The following is a 12,882-nucleotide window of genomic DNA, read 5'->3' as shown; positions in this document are numbered from 1 at the left end:
ACCAACTTGCTCAGCCACTGGAACATTGGTGAGGGGCAAGAAGACTCGCTCCGCTCCTTTCAGTGGTGGCTTGGGACTGTGACGGTGCTGACTGTCATGACCAGTCTCACATACTGGTGCTGGAAGTGGGGAGAGAGAAAGCTGGAACGCCGCGCCCCGAGGAGAGACCGGGAAATGCCAAGGGAACGAGATAACGTTCTTGGCCTCTAATGACTGACCACGGGCTTCGATGGGTTTGTGTCATACATACTGTAACCACAATCTCTTCATGTCAAGGATTGCTGGGATTTTCTCTTACTCCGTACATTTTACTATTTACAGGGTGTTAAGGGCATACCTTAGTTTCACCCTCGTGTAGAGCTAAAATCTAGGATATGAAACAATGAATAATGACGTTGATTACAGGCCCGACGGGGTTTTTTTAGACTCTGGTACCAAGTACTACACTGGTACGTAAACGCGATTCGTCTTGCCGGCAGAGGATAAGCCTGATTATGATGAAGCTAGCTCAGAAGAAAAGGTGCTGTGATCGGCTTAACGGACCTGTTAAGCTGTCTGGCATTTATCGACCTCAATGTCCTGTCGCGGAGGTCAAGGTCGGTAATGACTAGGAAATGGAACATTACCGTGACCGAGCGACATAGCTAATCAATGGCGGCCATTGCGGCCATTGCGGCCGTATGGGAATGTAAGAAGATCGTTTTGACAACGACATGAGACCCTTGAACACAGAAGGCAATGGCCGCCATGCGCTTCTTGGCACTCCAGCCATCCGGACAGTGCTAATTAGTCCATCGCCACGGTAGACTACCCTCCGTGCGAACTGGAGACGAAGAAAAACGCCCAGCACGGAAGGAAAGTACGGCCCATTGCTCATTCCTGGGGTAAAATTACTGGTCTGTAATAATGGAATTTCAATCTGGATCTGTTACCTGTCCACTTCTCTCCTAAATTTCGAGGGGTTTTTCTGCAGCCTCGACCGGAATTCAAAAAGCCACCTCCGAAATCGACTCCTCGCCCTCTTTTAGCGCCTGCCCTTCCTATATATCGCTACGGTCTTTGTATGAAGAGATGCGTGGATTTCTCTCGAAGGCTTGGAGAAATTAGATAAGCAATTTCGCTCTCTTAGTCACTCACAGTATTTGCCCTTGCCCATGCACCGGCCGCGGGATGAAGAAAAAGAGACTAACCAAAGCTCTTCTAGCCTAGTCTCCTGATGACGAATTACACCAGAAGAATACTCTCCCTTCCCCGTCTGCCCAATACCCTGTCTGCGCAATACCCCGTCTGCGCAATTCCCCGTCTGCGCAATATTTCACGATTCATTGTGAGCCTGCACTTCGCTTGATTCACGGGACTGGTCTCTCGTCTTGGCTAGACACTAATAACCCAGCGCTCGCAACAATGCAAATATGGTAATGCAAACAAAGCAAATACAAATATAGACAAATACAAATAGGCCAAAAAAGACCAAATTAAATACAAATATGAAGCCGTAGACCCGGAAACATACTTGACACATGTGGGGCCATTTTATATAGCCCATTTTCCTAGGTTCGGGGTGCCAACAGTGGGTTACCGGCCCAGGAAAAAGTGGATTTTCCAGGCGAAATCCTGCATTTGCCTGGCAGCCTCTGAACAACATTCTGAACACCACCATACTTACGAAAACCCGCATTTCTATCGCAACTGAAGCCATTCCGGCCTGTCAACACGATGAGAGCCCTCCCAGAAGTCCCTTGTCCATTTCCGACAGTCCTCCGAAATCCCCCGGCTCGCTGTTAATATTCGCCTGCTACACCCTGAGCCTGCCGCCGCGCCCAAGCTTCCTTTGGCTGGCGAAAGTGAGGCCTTCCTGGCTCAAAGCCTTGACCGCTCAATTGCAAAGCTCGAGAAATACATCAAGAAGTTGGAAATCACACCGGTTTACTGGGTCTCGATGATTCTGCACCCTGGGCATAAGGACAAGTGGATTGTGAAGTACTAAGCCCGTTGATGACATTCTAGCTTGGTGGACCGACAATAAAGACGGCTTTCCACGGTTATCACGAATGGCCTTTGACCTTCTTTCGATCCCGGCCATGTCTTCAGACTGCGAGAGGCTATTCAGTATGGCTAAACTGACCGTTGGACTGCAGAGACACGGGCTCAGTAGCGATACCATCAATAAGCTATTGCGCCTGTTAAATTGGCGGCGATATGGCCTTTTTTGAAGCAGCGCTGGCACCAATCCAAATAAATGCCAAATCAATCAAATAAGGAAATCCGTATTTGCAGGCAAATAAGCCATTTTAGAGGTCAAATTCAGGCCAAATTGAGGGTCAGGTTAATTGGCATATTTGTAAATATTTTCCATTGGTTGAGTCATTTTTGGGCCCAATTTTCCGGGTTTTCCTGGCACCAGGGCAGTCCCTGACCAAGGCCAACCCTGCATTTTCTAGTCCCAGGAAAATCCTCGAATGCCCTGAATTCGAGTGCCGCCGTGCCGCTGCAATGCAACTATCGCTAACCGCTGTAAATAAACTGTCGAATCCTACCTTCCTGCAGCGATTTCCCTGCTTCCTTGGCTCCCGAGTTCTCGACAACATGCCTGCCTCCACCGTTGATGTCGCGACCCTCTCGACAAGCCCCCCTACCGCCGAAAATCGTCCTCCTTCCCTTCGTCCGAAGCTATCACGAGTAGCTAGACAGTTCGATGCGCTCCTTGAAGAGGGAGTAGATCTCAAAGATGTAGTAGGAATTGAAGTCAAGGATTGGCCGAGGATAAAAATACCAAGAGGGTCCTTCATACCGGAAAAGTGGGCAGGAAAAACACCAAAAAGGACATCGTGGATTCGTGATCACGGCTACTAGGTCGCCCAGGTCATCAACAACGCCGTCATCGAGGGAGAATACTACTGGGCATGCCACTATTGCGAGAAGCTGTTCAAGGCAGAGTCAACAAGCTCGGCGACTATGCATTTGGAAAAAGACCACAAATTATACCTATCCAATTCCCAGTCTGGTATTGAGAGGCCAGGAAAAAGGCAACGTACGCTTGAAGTGGTCAATACGAAGCGCGCGAGGCATGTTTTACTACCTCACAAGCTCTCTATAGAAGAGAAGCTCGTCGATCTAGTCGTCGGCTCGAACCTGCCTTTCAGCATCGTTGAGCATAAGGGATTTCGTGATTTTTGCATGAACCTGAATGCCGAGAAGACAGCCGCCCTGATTCCTTCCTCGCACAACACCATACGAGAGCATATTCGAAAGAGGTTTGAGGCTGAACAACAGGCCCTACGTGAGAGGTTAGCCGCATCGCCATACAAGAAGCATCTCTCGTTCGATATTTGGACTTCCAACGCGACAGTTTCCTACCTAGCGGTCTTCGTGCATTACACCGATGTTAACGGCGCCGTACAACAAGACCTGCTTGGAATGCCGCACCTTCGAGGCTCTCACAGCGGCGAGAACCAGGCTCTCTACATCTCTCGGCTAGTCAACGACTACGGCTTCGCTAATAACGTTGGTTATTTTCAGTGTGACAACGTAGATCGAACGACTAGGCAGTAAAATTTACCTTAGAGTCGTTAATTCCTAGCCTTGGCCGGTTTTCCCGGGATTCCTTAGCCACAAAGCGTCGTGTACGTTGCTTCGGCCACATCCTCAACCTAGCAGCGCAGGCCTTCATTCTCAGCAAGTCGACTGGCCTCGAAAGAACCTTTGACGATGACCTCATCGTCCAGTTACCGCCCGAGCAGGAAGAAGCGTTGTTGAAGATGTGGCGAAAGAGAGGGCCGGTTGGAAAGCTTCATAATGTCGTCCACTTTATTCGGAGGTCACCACAACGCCGGGATTCCTTCCTACAGGTCGCGCGCAATCAGCTCGGCGATGAAGACGCACAGGAATTCGGCACGGTTATATTTGACAGGTCAGTCGAAGGTTTACAGCTTTGTGGTGATAATTCCACGCGTTGGAATTCTGTTTTCTTCATGATCGAACGCGCGGTGCAATTACAGAGCCAAGTAGATTACTGGTGCCATAAAAATCAGAGCGAGAAGGACCCTCGGAAGCGTATGCCCGCCGCCGACCTGCTACAACCGAGTGACTGGCACCTACTTTCCCTTGTTTTGTCTATTCTTGAACCTTTCAAGAAGATTACAAAGTGGTTTGAAGGGCGCGCGGCTACCTTTCCTGAAGTCCTCGCTACACAGGAGTGGCTAATCGATCTGCTTGAGGATCGCCTTCGAACCCTAAACCCGAACCTTGAAGCCATTACCGATTTTACCGGCGGCCCAGTACACACCCACCCAGAGATCACGGTCGCAAGCCAACAGCCTCTATCATTCGGCATAGACAACGACGATGACAACGGCGTGTTGTTTACTAGGGAAGCATCACAACGGTCGCAGCGTAACCGTCGTCTTCTTGCCCGGTTCGACGACTCGGTCATCGACCTACCCCGGCGCCTGCCGACCGGCCAGATCAGGCCGCCCTCCCTCGACCTTGTTGCCGACCTACAAAACAACCCTCCACCCTCCCCGCCGCCCTCAACACCTGATCTTGACGACGATCATCTATCCTTTCTTCGAACAAGCATTGGCCTAGCTATTCAGAAGCTCAGAGAATACGTTGGATTGATGGAGGAGAGCCCAGCATACTGGTCGGCCATGATACTACACCCAGGGCATAAGGAGAAGTGGGTAACCCAGTCCCTGGGCGGTGGGCGGGCCGAAGAAGCGATGAGGGCATTCCGGGGTCTCTACGAGGCCGAGTACGCCGTCATCCCTCTCCCGGTGCCGGTTCTTACGCCTCACGAAGGTCAAGGGAGTCATCTTATTACTCACGACTACCATAATGAACCTGATGACCCCAACCAGAAGGATGAACTAGCTGAATACCTTCACGAAAGCGTCAGGCGGGTGGATGATATACTGGCTTGGTGGAAGGAAAGAAGAGAGCGTTGGCCCCGGTTGTCAAAGATGGCTTTTGACTTGTTGTCAATACCGTCTATGTCAACAGAGTGCGAGAGGGCATTCAGCCAGGGAAAACTGGTCCTTGGCACACAGAGACATAGTATGGTCGACGAAACCCTGAATTACCTCATGTGTACGAAGAATTGGGCGAGTAAATGAGGATCCTGAAGGTCAAGGGCTTTTTTCCGGTCTCAAGGTGCCATTCAGGGCTCGATTTCCTTGTTTTTTGGTGGAGCGGCAAATTCCGTCAATTAAGTCAAATAAAACCCACCCAATCAGAGAGAGCCTCTTACACAGATAAATACACCATTTTGGGCCTCAAATACAGTCAAATAAGGCTTCATATTTGGCCTGATTGAATTGATGCCAGCGCTGTTTTGAAGCTTCGGCATGGCTTTGGCTGGCTTTCGGCGTCTCGGCTGGCAGGTTTTTTCCATGCCGGGGTTTACCCGGGCCGGAATATTGTTTTTCAGCGCCGGTCAAATATTTGTAAATAAAACAATTAATTCAAATATATGTTGGAAAAGCTCAAATATGGCCTCACTTTGCAAATTAAATACAAATACGGGTGCCGGGCATTTTTATTTGCATTGTTGCGAGCGCTGCACTAACCATGATCTTGAGTTTTGAATTCCAGGCAGCTTTGTCAGGGGGACGTACTCCCAGTCGACATCATCTAGAACAACGTCGCCTGAAAATGGATTTGATCGCGCGCGCCCTAAAATTGCAAAACGCGACTTACCGATGCCAACTTCGAACCTCGATAGCAGCAGAGGCGGACTGAGAACTTCTGGCTAGCCTGCCGCCAAGAAGAGAAGCAGCTAGCTAGGTGTCTCTATTCACGACTGACGGTTCTCCTGAAAGTTTGGTTTGGCCGCTGAAGACATGAGGGCGAACTAAAAGAAGAAGGGAAAGAACAATGGAAGATGGAAGAATCCCTCTGAACCGCCATCGACGATCAAAGCAGAAAATGGCCCTCAACAGAGCCTACGAGGATCTTTCTCGACAAGACCGAGTTTTTTTCCTTCCCCGTCATGGAACTCGCAATCCCAGCCGGTTCCAGTGCCTGCCGACCAGTCAGGCCAGTGCCTGCCGACCAGTCAGGCCAGTGCCTGCCGACCAGTCAGGCATCCACAGAGCCCACCCGTCGCCGCACATGGGGTATTCCCTTACGCCTATCGAGTCTTTTCGAGTCTTTTGGGCTCCAATAGACCGGTCCGCAGGGTTTTCGTGCACGGTAGTTGCCGTATACTGGGGCAGGGTGGTGTGGGTGGGTTTGTGTTAGGTATATAATTAATGGCATCATCAGCAGAAAGCAGAGGGTTTGGCAATTAAAAAGCGACTGGCAGTCTCCGGATGGATGTATACAATTCATACCGAGAAGGGGTCAGTGCACAAGTACAGAGAACTTTCCCATGTATCTCGTGATCTAGGCGATCCATTGTGTTCTGCCATCGGCTTTCTTGTATGTCGGTGATGTTCACTCTTGGAAGTCGCACACTTTGTGCACACGCCCTTCCACCAACAGGCCCCACTGTCGCCGCAACTCCCCGCATATGGATGCATGATTAGCGCTCCTTCGTGTCAGAATGGAGATATGAGTCACCAGGTCAGCGCGCTGTGAAGTTTGTCCGTTCGTGAATATCAATAATATAAAACAAGACTGTCGTTGCAAACTAGACTCCTTGAAGTGCAGCTTTTAAGTTCAAGGTTCTTCCCACAGTTACGCACCATGTCCACCTCACCCGCCCCACCCATGGCCAAGCCCCTGCCAGAAGGCTACGCGCTGCAGATCGGGATTCCTCCCCCCGACGACTACCTGAACCTGCGAGCGGGCAGCGGGCTGACGCCCAAGAACGCAGCGCAGGCGGCAGCCGTCGCCAGCGGCAGCTGGTACGGGTGCTACGCGACATACACACCACCTCCGTCAAATGACCAGCCCGCGCCAGCGCCGGCAATCGTCGGCATGGGCCGCATCGTCGGGGATGGCGCCTGGTGCTTCCACATCGCCGACATGGCCGTGCTGACGGCGCACCAGCGCAAAGGGCTCGGCGACGCCATCCTCAAGACCCTGCTGGCGCACATCCAGGCCGTCGCCCCAGAGGGCCTGCCCTTCGTCAACCTCTTCGCCGACCCCCCGGGCAGGAGGCTCTACGCGCAGAACGGCTTCGTCGAGTCCGCCCCCGAAGAGCTTGGCATGCAGCTGCCCCGCACCTGGGTCGTGCAGCGGGGAGAGGGGAACTGATGTGTTTTTTTTTTTATGTTATAGAGTGGAGATATTGGTTTAGATCTAGCAGTGTTGTGATAGTACGGTGTGTAGAGTGGATGAATAGGAGAGAGGCGTTGCATGTAATGTCGCCGTTTTGTCCAACTTGCAGTAGGAGGCGGGGAGTAATAATTACGTATTTATCCCGACATTTTGGCGATGATAGCTGAGAGCGAGACATTCTCGTAATCAACAGTCTACCGACTTTCCTTCGGCTTGCCAAGAGGACTGCCCTGGTGCCTGACCCCTAAGGCTCCAAATCTTCCACTTCTCCAATAGCGCCCCATAATTCCTTTCAGGAGTGGGTCCCTCATTTTTTGCAGTTGTGCACGGACCAAGTAAATTTCTTATAAAGCAAGCCGCAGCCTCCCCTCTCTTCCTCTTCCTTTCTCTTTTTTTCCCTCATACTTACCTTGGTTCGGGGCAGGGAGCTCAAGATTTCCTTGTTCCATGGTAGGGGGCCTGCATTGCACACCGGAGCAACCTACTATTGATGGTCCTTCGGGGCCGTTGGAACCGTAATTTTTGATAACCCACTCTACTCTTTTTTCTTTTTCGCTGTGATCGCCGCTCAAGAGTGATGCCATGGAGAAGAAGCTCTGTGTACATTGATTGATTTCTTGTCTTGTCTTTTTCCCACTGTGCCGCCTTTGCGTCTTTGGTGACTGATTGTGCTAGCACGCGTGTCGCCCGCTCGCTGACGCGTGGAAGGAGGCAGGCGCCTTTAATTACATGCTCTCTAAATTTGGTCCTGGTGCCTCTATCTTTACATGTGAGGGCCTACGGGTTGCATAATCTACTCCCTGTGCTTGTTTGCTGACTCGCGGGTGTGACTTCCTCCGGCGTGCGGGAGATCGAGGTGGCGAGCTGGAGGCATCTCGATCCCGACCCTCAACGCGATCGCTCTTCCACCCCGCCTCTGCCGATCTAACGACGATGACGATAATTTTCTACGTTTAATTCCTCGTGTAGCATACTTCTTCCTCAAAGCTACCATTGGTGATCACCCCACGGCTTGAAACGGCAGTCCAGGCACCGAGTCGATACGCACGTTCGAGTTGCTAACACTGATGCCTTCCTATGACGGCGTTGCTGGAGTTCTGCGCCTTCTTTGATTTTTCACGTCCAAATGGTGGCATTCTGCGCTCGCCGTCGCTGAGTTCTAGTAGGCTACATCCTGACATTAGGAGCTACGTAGGCTTGAGCAATGAGTAATCGCTTCTGCAATGAGGAATTGCTTCTCGTAGATTATATCCAGAAATCCGTGACCCAGGTTCATGAAGCAACATTCAAGCATAACATTGGCGCATCCAACCTGCCCATACTTATTTCTGGACCCCGCAAGCCCACGCGCGCATGAGGCATTTAACTAGCACGACCGTGACCGCAGAGGTCGTGAATCAAGTACAGACAGCAGCTACAACAGGAAGGCGATCAGGCATCCGCCTTGCCAGGAAAGCAGTCCAGCTGCGGCGTGACCTGCAAGCAGCTCAGAATTGCCTAGGAACCGAAACAGCGAAGGAAGACACACGAAAGATCCAGCGGAATCCCTACAGGAAGTGTTACCATGTTCCCTCGTGCCAAAATTAACATTGGCGGCAGATAGGACGCTGATTACGCGTCCGAATTCTAGCGTAGAACTCCAAGCTGTCCGGCACAGCATAGTGGAAGCTACCCACTTTAGCTGCTTGCGTCATGCCAGCTACGGTGCCTACCTGGGCTACCCTCCTCCAGCTACTTGAATACGGTGGCCAGAAACGGTGCCTCGCTGGCTGCTCCTATACAGTAACCATCCCCCAACTAAAAAATTTGAGTCGCCAGACCCTCGATTCCTCGCCCCCCCAAACGCCCCATCTCAGGGCTGGTTTCCTTCGGCTTCTTTTTTCGTGTTTTTGTTTCTCTTTCTTTATCATTATTTTTTTTGGCAGCCTACCTTTCTTTCTTTTGGCGGTGGAGACCCCGCTCATGGCTGAGCGCTCCCTTGGTCGGCCAACAACGGGCGGAACTGGGTCTTCCGCTGGCCATCGCTTTCGCCCAACTCGCCGAACCCACTGGCACTGATTGAGGGGCAAACGCCATACGAAAGGAAACACTCGCTGCCCTCCATCAGTGCCGGCTTCCACTGTCTGCTATTGGCCCGGCCAAGGGCAGCTTATCGTTTTCGTCGCGGATGAGCTGACAAAGACGATTTATTCTCCGCTCGAGATGCCTCCATCGGGACGCTCTTCACACGTTATTGGACTTGGGAGATTTGCATTGCCACTATGTGTCGGCGTCTTGTCTACACAATGAAGGATTTAGGGAGATGAAGGGCATGTCAGCCTTCAATCTTGGCCTTCCTTCTCCCCGTGCTTACGAATAACATAGCTAACATCTTTGTGTCACTACAGAGCCCCCGACCCCACCTGCAACCCATGGAAACTTCACCACCGGCCACAACAGACACTCTACATTTGATGGCCTTTTGGCAAGCCCTGGAACCCGGTCGGGTTATTTCAACACTTGTCGATACCTCTTCTCTTGACAGCACACATCGCTCATTGTCACGGAGGAGCTCACGTCAAGAAGCAGCTCTTTCACGCCGTCTGTTTGTTTCCCACATGGACATTGGTTCGCATCTCTTCCGCAGTTCAAAATCTTTATCTCGAACATCGTCCACCACCTCAGTCGCCAGACATGTCGGCCTCATCACATGGGCAAATCAGAGTCAACTCCGTAGCAGAAGTGTTGGAATAGCGACATTCATGACCGTACTTTTGGTGTAGGAGGAAGATGGCGTATGTCATGTGCTAGCTCACATGCCTACGTGGGCGCACGGGACTTGCGCACATATCTACCAAAACCAAGATCGCACATACTTTGGTTACTTCTTAAGGAGAACAATATATACATGAATAATCTTGCCCTCAACACTAGTAGTACTACTACGAACTATTTAGGACCCAGCCATCAGTGGTATGACTAGAATACCACGAACAAGAAGAAAACTAGTTCAGAAACGAGCACGTCGGCGTGGGCTACATATTCGCTGGAGCAGTACTCCTTATAAACGTTCATCGCATCCGGCTCAGCATTTTTGTTGTCGCTTGTAGTCCTCAGTCTCTTTCGCCGTTAGGTAGGCCTCTGTGAGGCTCGTGCCCTTAGTCATCGCCACATCCACGTCAGGGCTTGCCTTTGGCTTGTTCTTTGATCCGGGGGGGCGTCCTCGCCGTCTTAGTACCCGGGGTTCTTCCTGTGGCGGGGTCCACTCGCTATCGCCGTTGTCATCGTTATGAGGGAGTCTTCCGCCTTCTTCGGGGGTCGGTGTGATGGTTGAGTCGTCCCGGTAGTACGGCTTGACCACTACGATGCGGAAGTTGGTAGGTTTGCCATTGACTTCAACTATGCAGTTTTCTCCGTCACGTGCGAGTAATATATGTGGGCCGGTCCATTTGTGGCCTTCTCGCCACACTTTTACCTCGCTCTGGAGAGGAAGATTGAGGGTCTCGAGGTTGTTCGGGCCGTTACGGGTGCCTAGGGCCTCGGATACCTGTCTCTTTGCCTTGAGGATCCGTACTTCCGTCATTGCTTTCCTGCCTTCGCGCGTGCCTGAATAGAGGGGGACTGGGGCGATGAGGTAGTCATCCTAAGGTACGTCCCGAAAACAAGGAGCGTAGGCACTAGGCCTTCTGGGCCTGCCGTATCGTTGACTGCTTTGACGGCCATCTGAAGGGCTTGGTCTGCCGTCAAGTCAAAGCCCTATAGGTCAGCCGTAATGACTTCATATGCTCGTCAGAGCGGTCCGTGGTACCGCTCTAGTTTGCCGATAGAGTTATAGGCTTCCACGGGGACCTCCTTAATCTTGATCGACATATTACGGGCGTTATTGACGAATTCTTCCGCCGTGAAGTTGGTTCCTGCATCGGTGACAATGATTTCAGGGGGTCCAACGTATGTATCGATCCACATAGCTCGGATTGCGTCCCACGTCGCCTTCGCCGTCATCTTCTGGAGGAACCGTACGGCCTGGAAAGAGGTCGCTTCATCGATTGCGCGGATAACTGGCTTTCCGTTAATATACATAACGTCTACCAGTACTCGGTAGTTGAAGTCGATATCGTCATACAGAGTGAATCTGAATCTTCCGGGGTTACCGCCGTGTATTTGGCATTGGTGGCAGAACTTATTGATCTTGTAGATAGCCTCGTTGATGCACGAAAAGTGTAATTAGCTTCATTACGTGAAGCGCTAGTGGGAGCCCCACTAATAGTGTTCGGCGCTAGCACGTGACATAGCGGGGTCTGGGGATTTCCTACCTTGGGGAAATCCGCCGCGCCCACCTAGCCTTAGAAAAAGCATCACCTTTTACACTTTCTTGCTTCCTTCTCGGTTTTACCGCTTCACTCGTGTTCTAGGTCTTCGTAGCCTGCTTGTGTGAGTACCTTATATAGGCGTTCTGCCGCTGGGTGACCGAATCGTCGTGTTACGATCCTGGTTCAAAGGTGCAGAGGGCGCTGCCCGCCTTCTGTGGATTGGCTGGAACAGCATTTAAGGTGGGGGGCTCTCGCTCGAGGGTGCATCCAATGAGGGAGTGCTCAGTGGGGCCATTGCCGAGACCCACTGAGCGCACTAAGCGGGGAGCTCAGTAGGATCAGTGCCGAGACCCACTGAGCGCACTGAGCGGAGAGCTCAGTAGGGATCAGTGCGTCTAGGACTGAGCACGACTGAGCATGTGAGTCAGGAACTCTGATTGGTCCTCCTTAGATAGATATATACGACGACCGTAGCCACGGTCCTAGATAGTTCTTGCTTGGTTCTTCAAGCAAGCAATACACATTCACTGCACTCATACACTTTGAGTGGCATTCCGATTTGACTGTATTACCCGTGCGATAGGAGCTTGCCCTTTGTTCTATCTTTATAATTACCAACCCCAGCATTCTGTGGAGCCCGTGCTCCCTTACAGACAAACGACCCTAACAGTCGAGTGGTTTGTAATACGTCGGTGTAGTTGGCGTAGCTCCACTTCCGTAAGATGGCACCATATGATAGTTTTCTCCAAATCGTCCAGTAGGAGCCAGGGGTGGCCCCATTTCTGTACGACCGGGTACCCTTTACCCTGATGAACTAGGATATTGAGGATGTTATTTAGGTAAACTCCGGATTCGTCTATATCTAACAGGCAAAATAAGAAGGGGGTATTCGCTAGAACGATCTGGAAGTCAACAGTTCTGAAAGTTGTAAGGAAACCACCCTCGTAACCACCATGGCCACCGCCACCAGGGCCACCCTCGCCACCATCGCCACTATCGCCACCGCTAACAGGGCCACGCACTATCGCCACTACCACCCTGGCCACGCAAGGATGACTCGTAACCCCTTTCACGTGTATATAGACCATGGCCTTCGCACACCTCTTTAGCTCAGGCCAGGTTGAAGTCTTACGCCAATACCAGTCATTGCTCGCCCTGCTTGTTGCTCCTATTGTGACCACCTTGATCAGGCGTACCTGCCTTCTCTTACATGTTTATCGGGGTTTTCTCTGATGGTGCGGGTAAGGGTCGTTGATCGCCACTCTTCGAGATATATCTGGCGATCTTCAACGGAGTAGAAGAATACTCTAGTACGGTTGACCATCTCGTCGAAGGTGAGGTTCTCCTGGATCAACCGGTCGAAGTAGAT

At 51.5% G+C, this 12,882-nt stretch overlaps 1 protein-coding gene across 1 annotated transcript; it reads left to right on the top strand.

The window, feature by feature from the left end:
• Positions 1-6,561: 6,561 nt before the first annotated feature.
• Positions 6,562-7,529, top strand: B0T26DRAFT_709362 (putative GNAT family N-acetyltransferase). Its single transcript, XM_060441923.1, has one exon. It carries the CDS (start codon positions 6,688-6,690, stop codon positions 7,198-7,200), a length of 513 nt encoding a protein of 170 aa, XP_060296064.1. The 5' UTR covers positions 6,562-6,687; the 3' UTR covers positions 7,201-7,529.
• The last annotated feature ends 5,353 nt before the right edge of the window (positions 7,530-12,882 follow it).

This window comes from Lasiosphaeria miniovina (assembly GCF_030549165.1).
Source record: "Lasiosphaeria miniovina strain SMH2392-1A chromosome Unknown B0T26scaffold_4, whole genome shotgun sequence".
Classification (NCBI taxonomy): domain Eukaryota; kingdom Fungi; phylum Ascomycota; class Sordariomycetes; order Sordariales; family Lasiosphaeriaceae; genus Lasiosphaeria; species Lasiosphaeria miniovina.
This window is presented reverse-complemented; position numbering and strand designations above follow the sequence as displayed.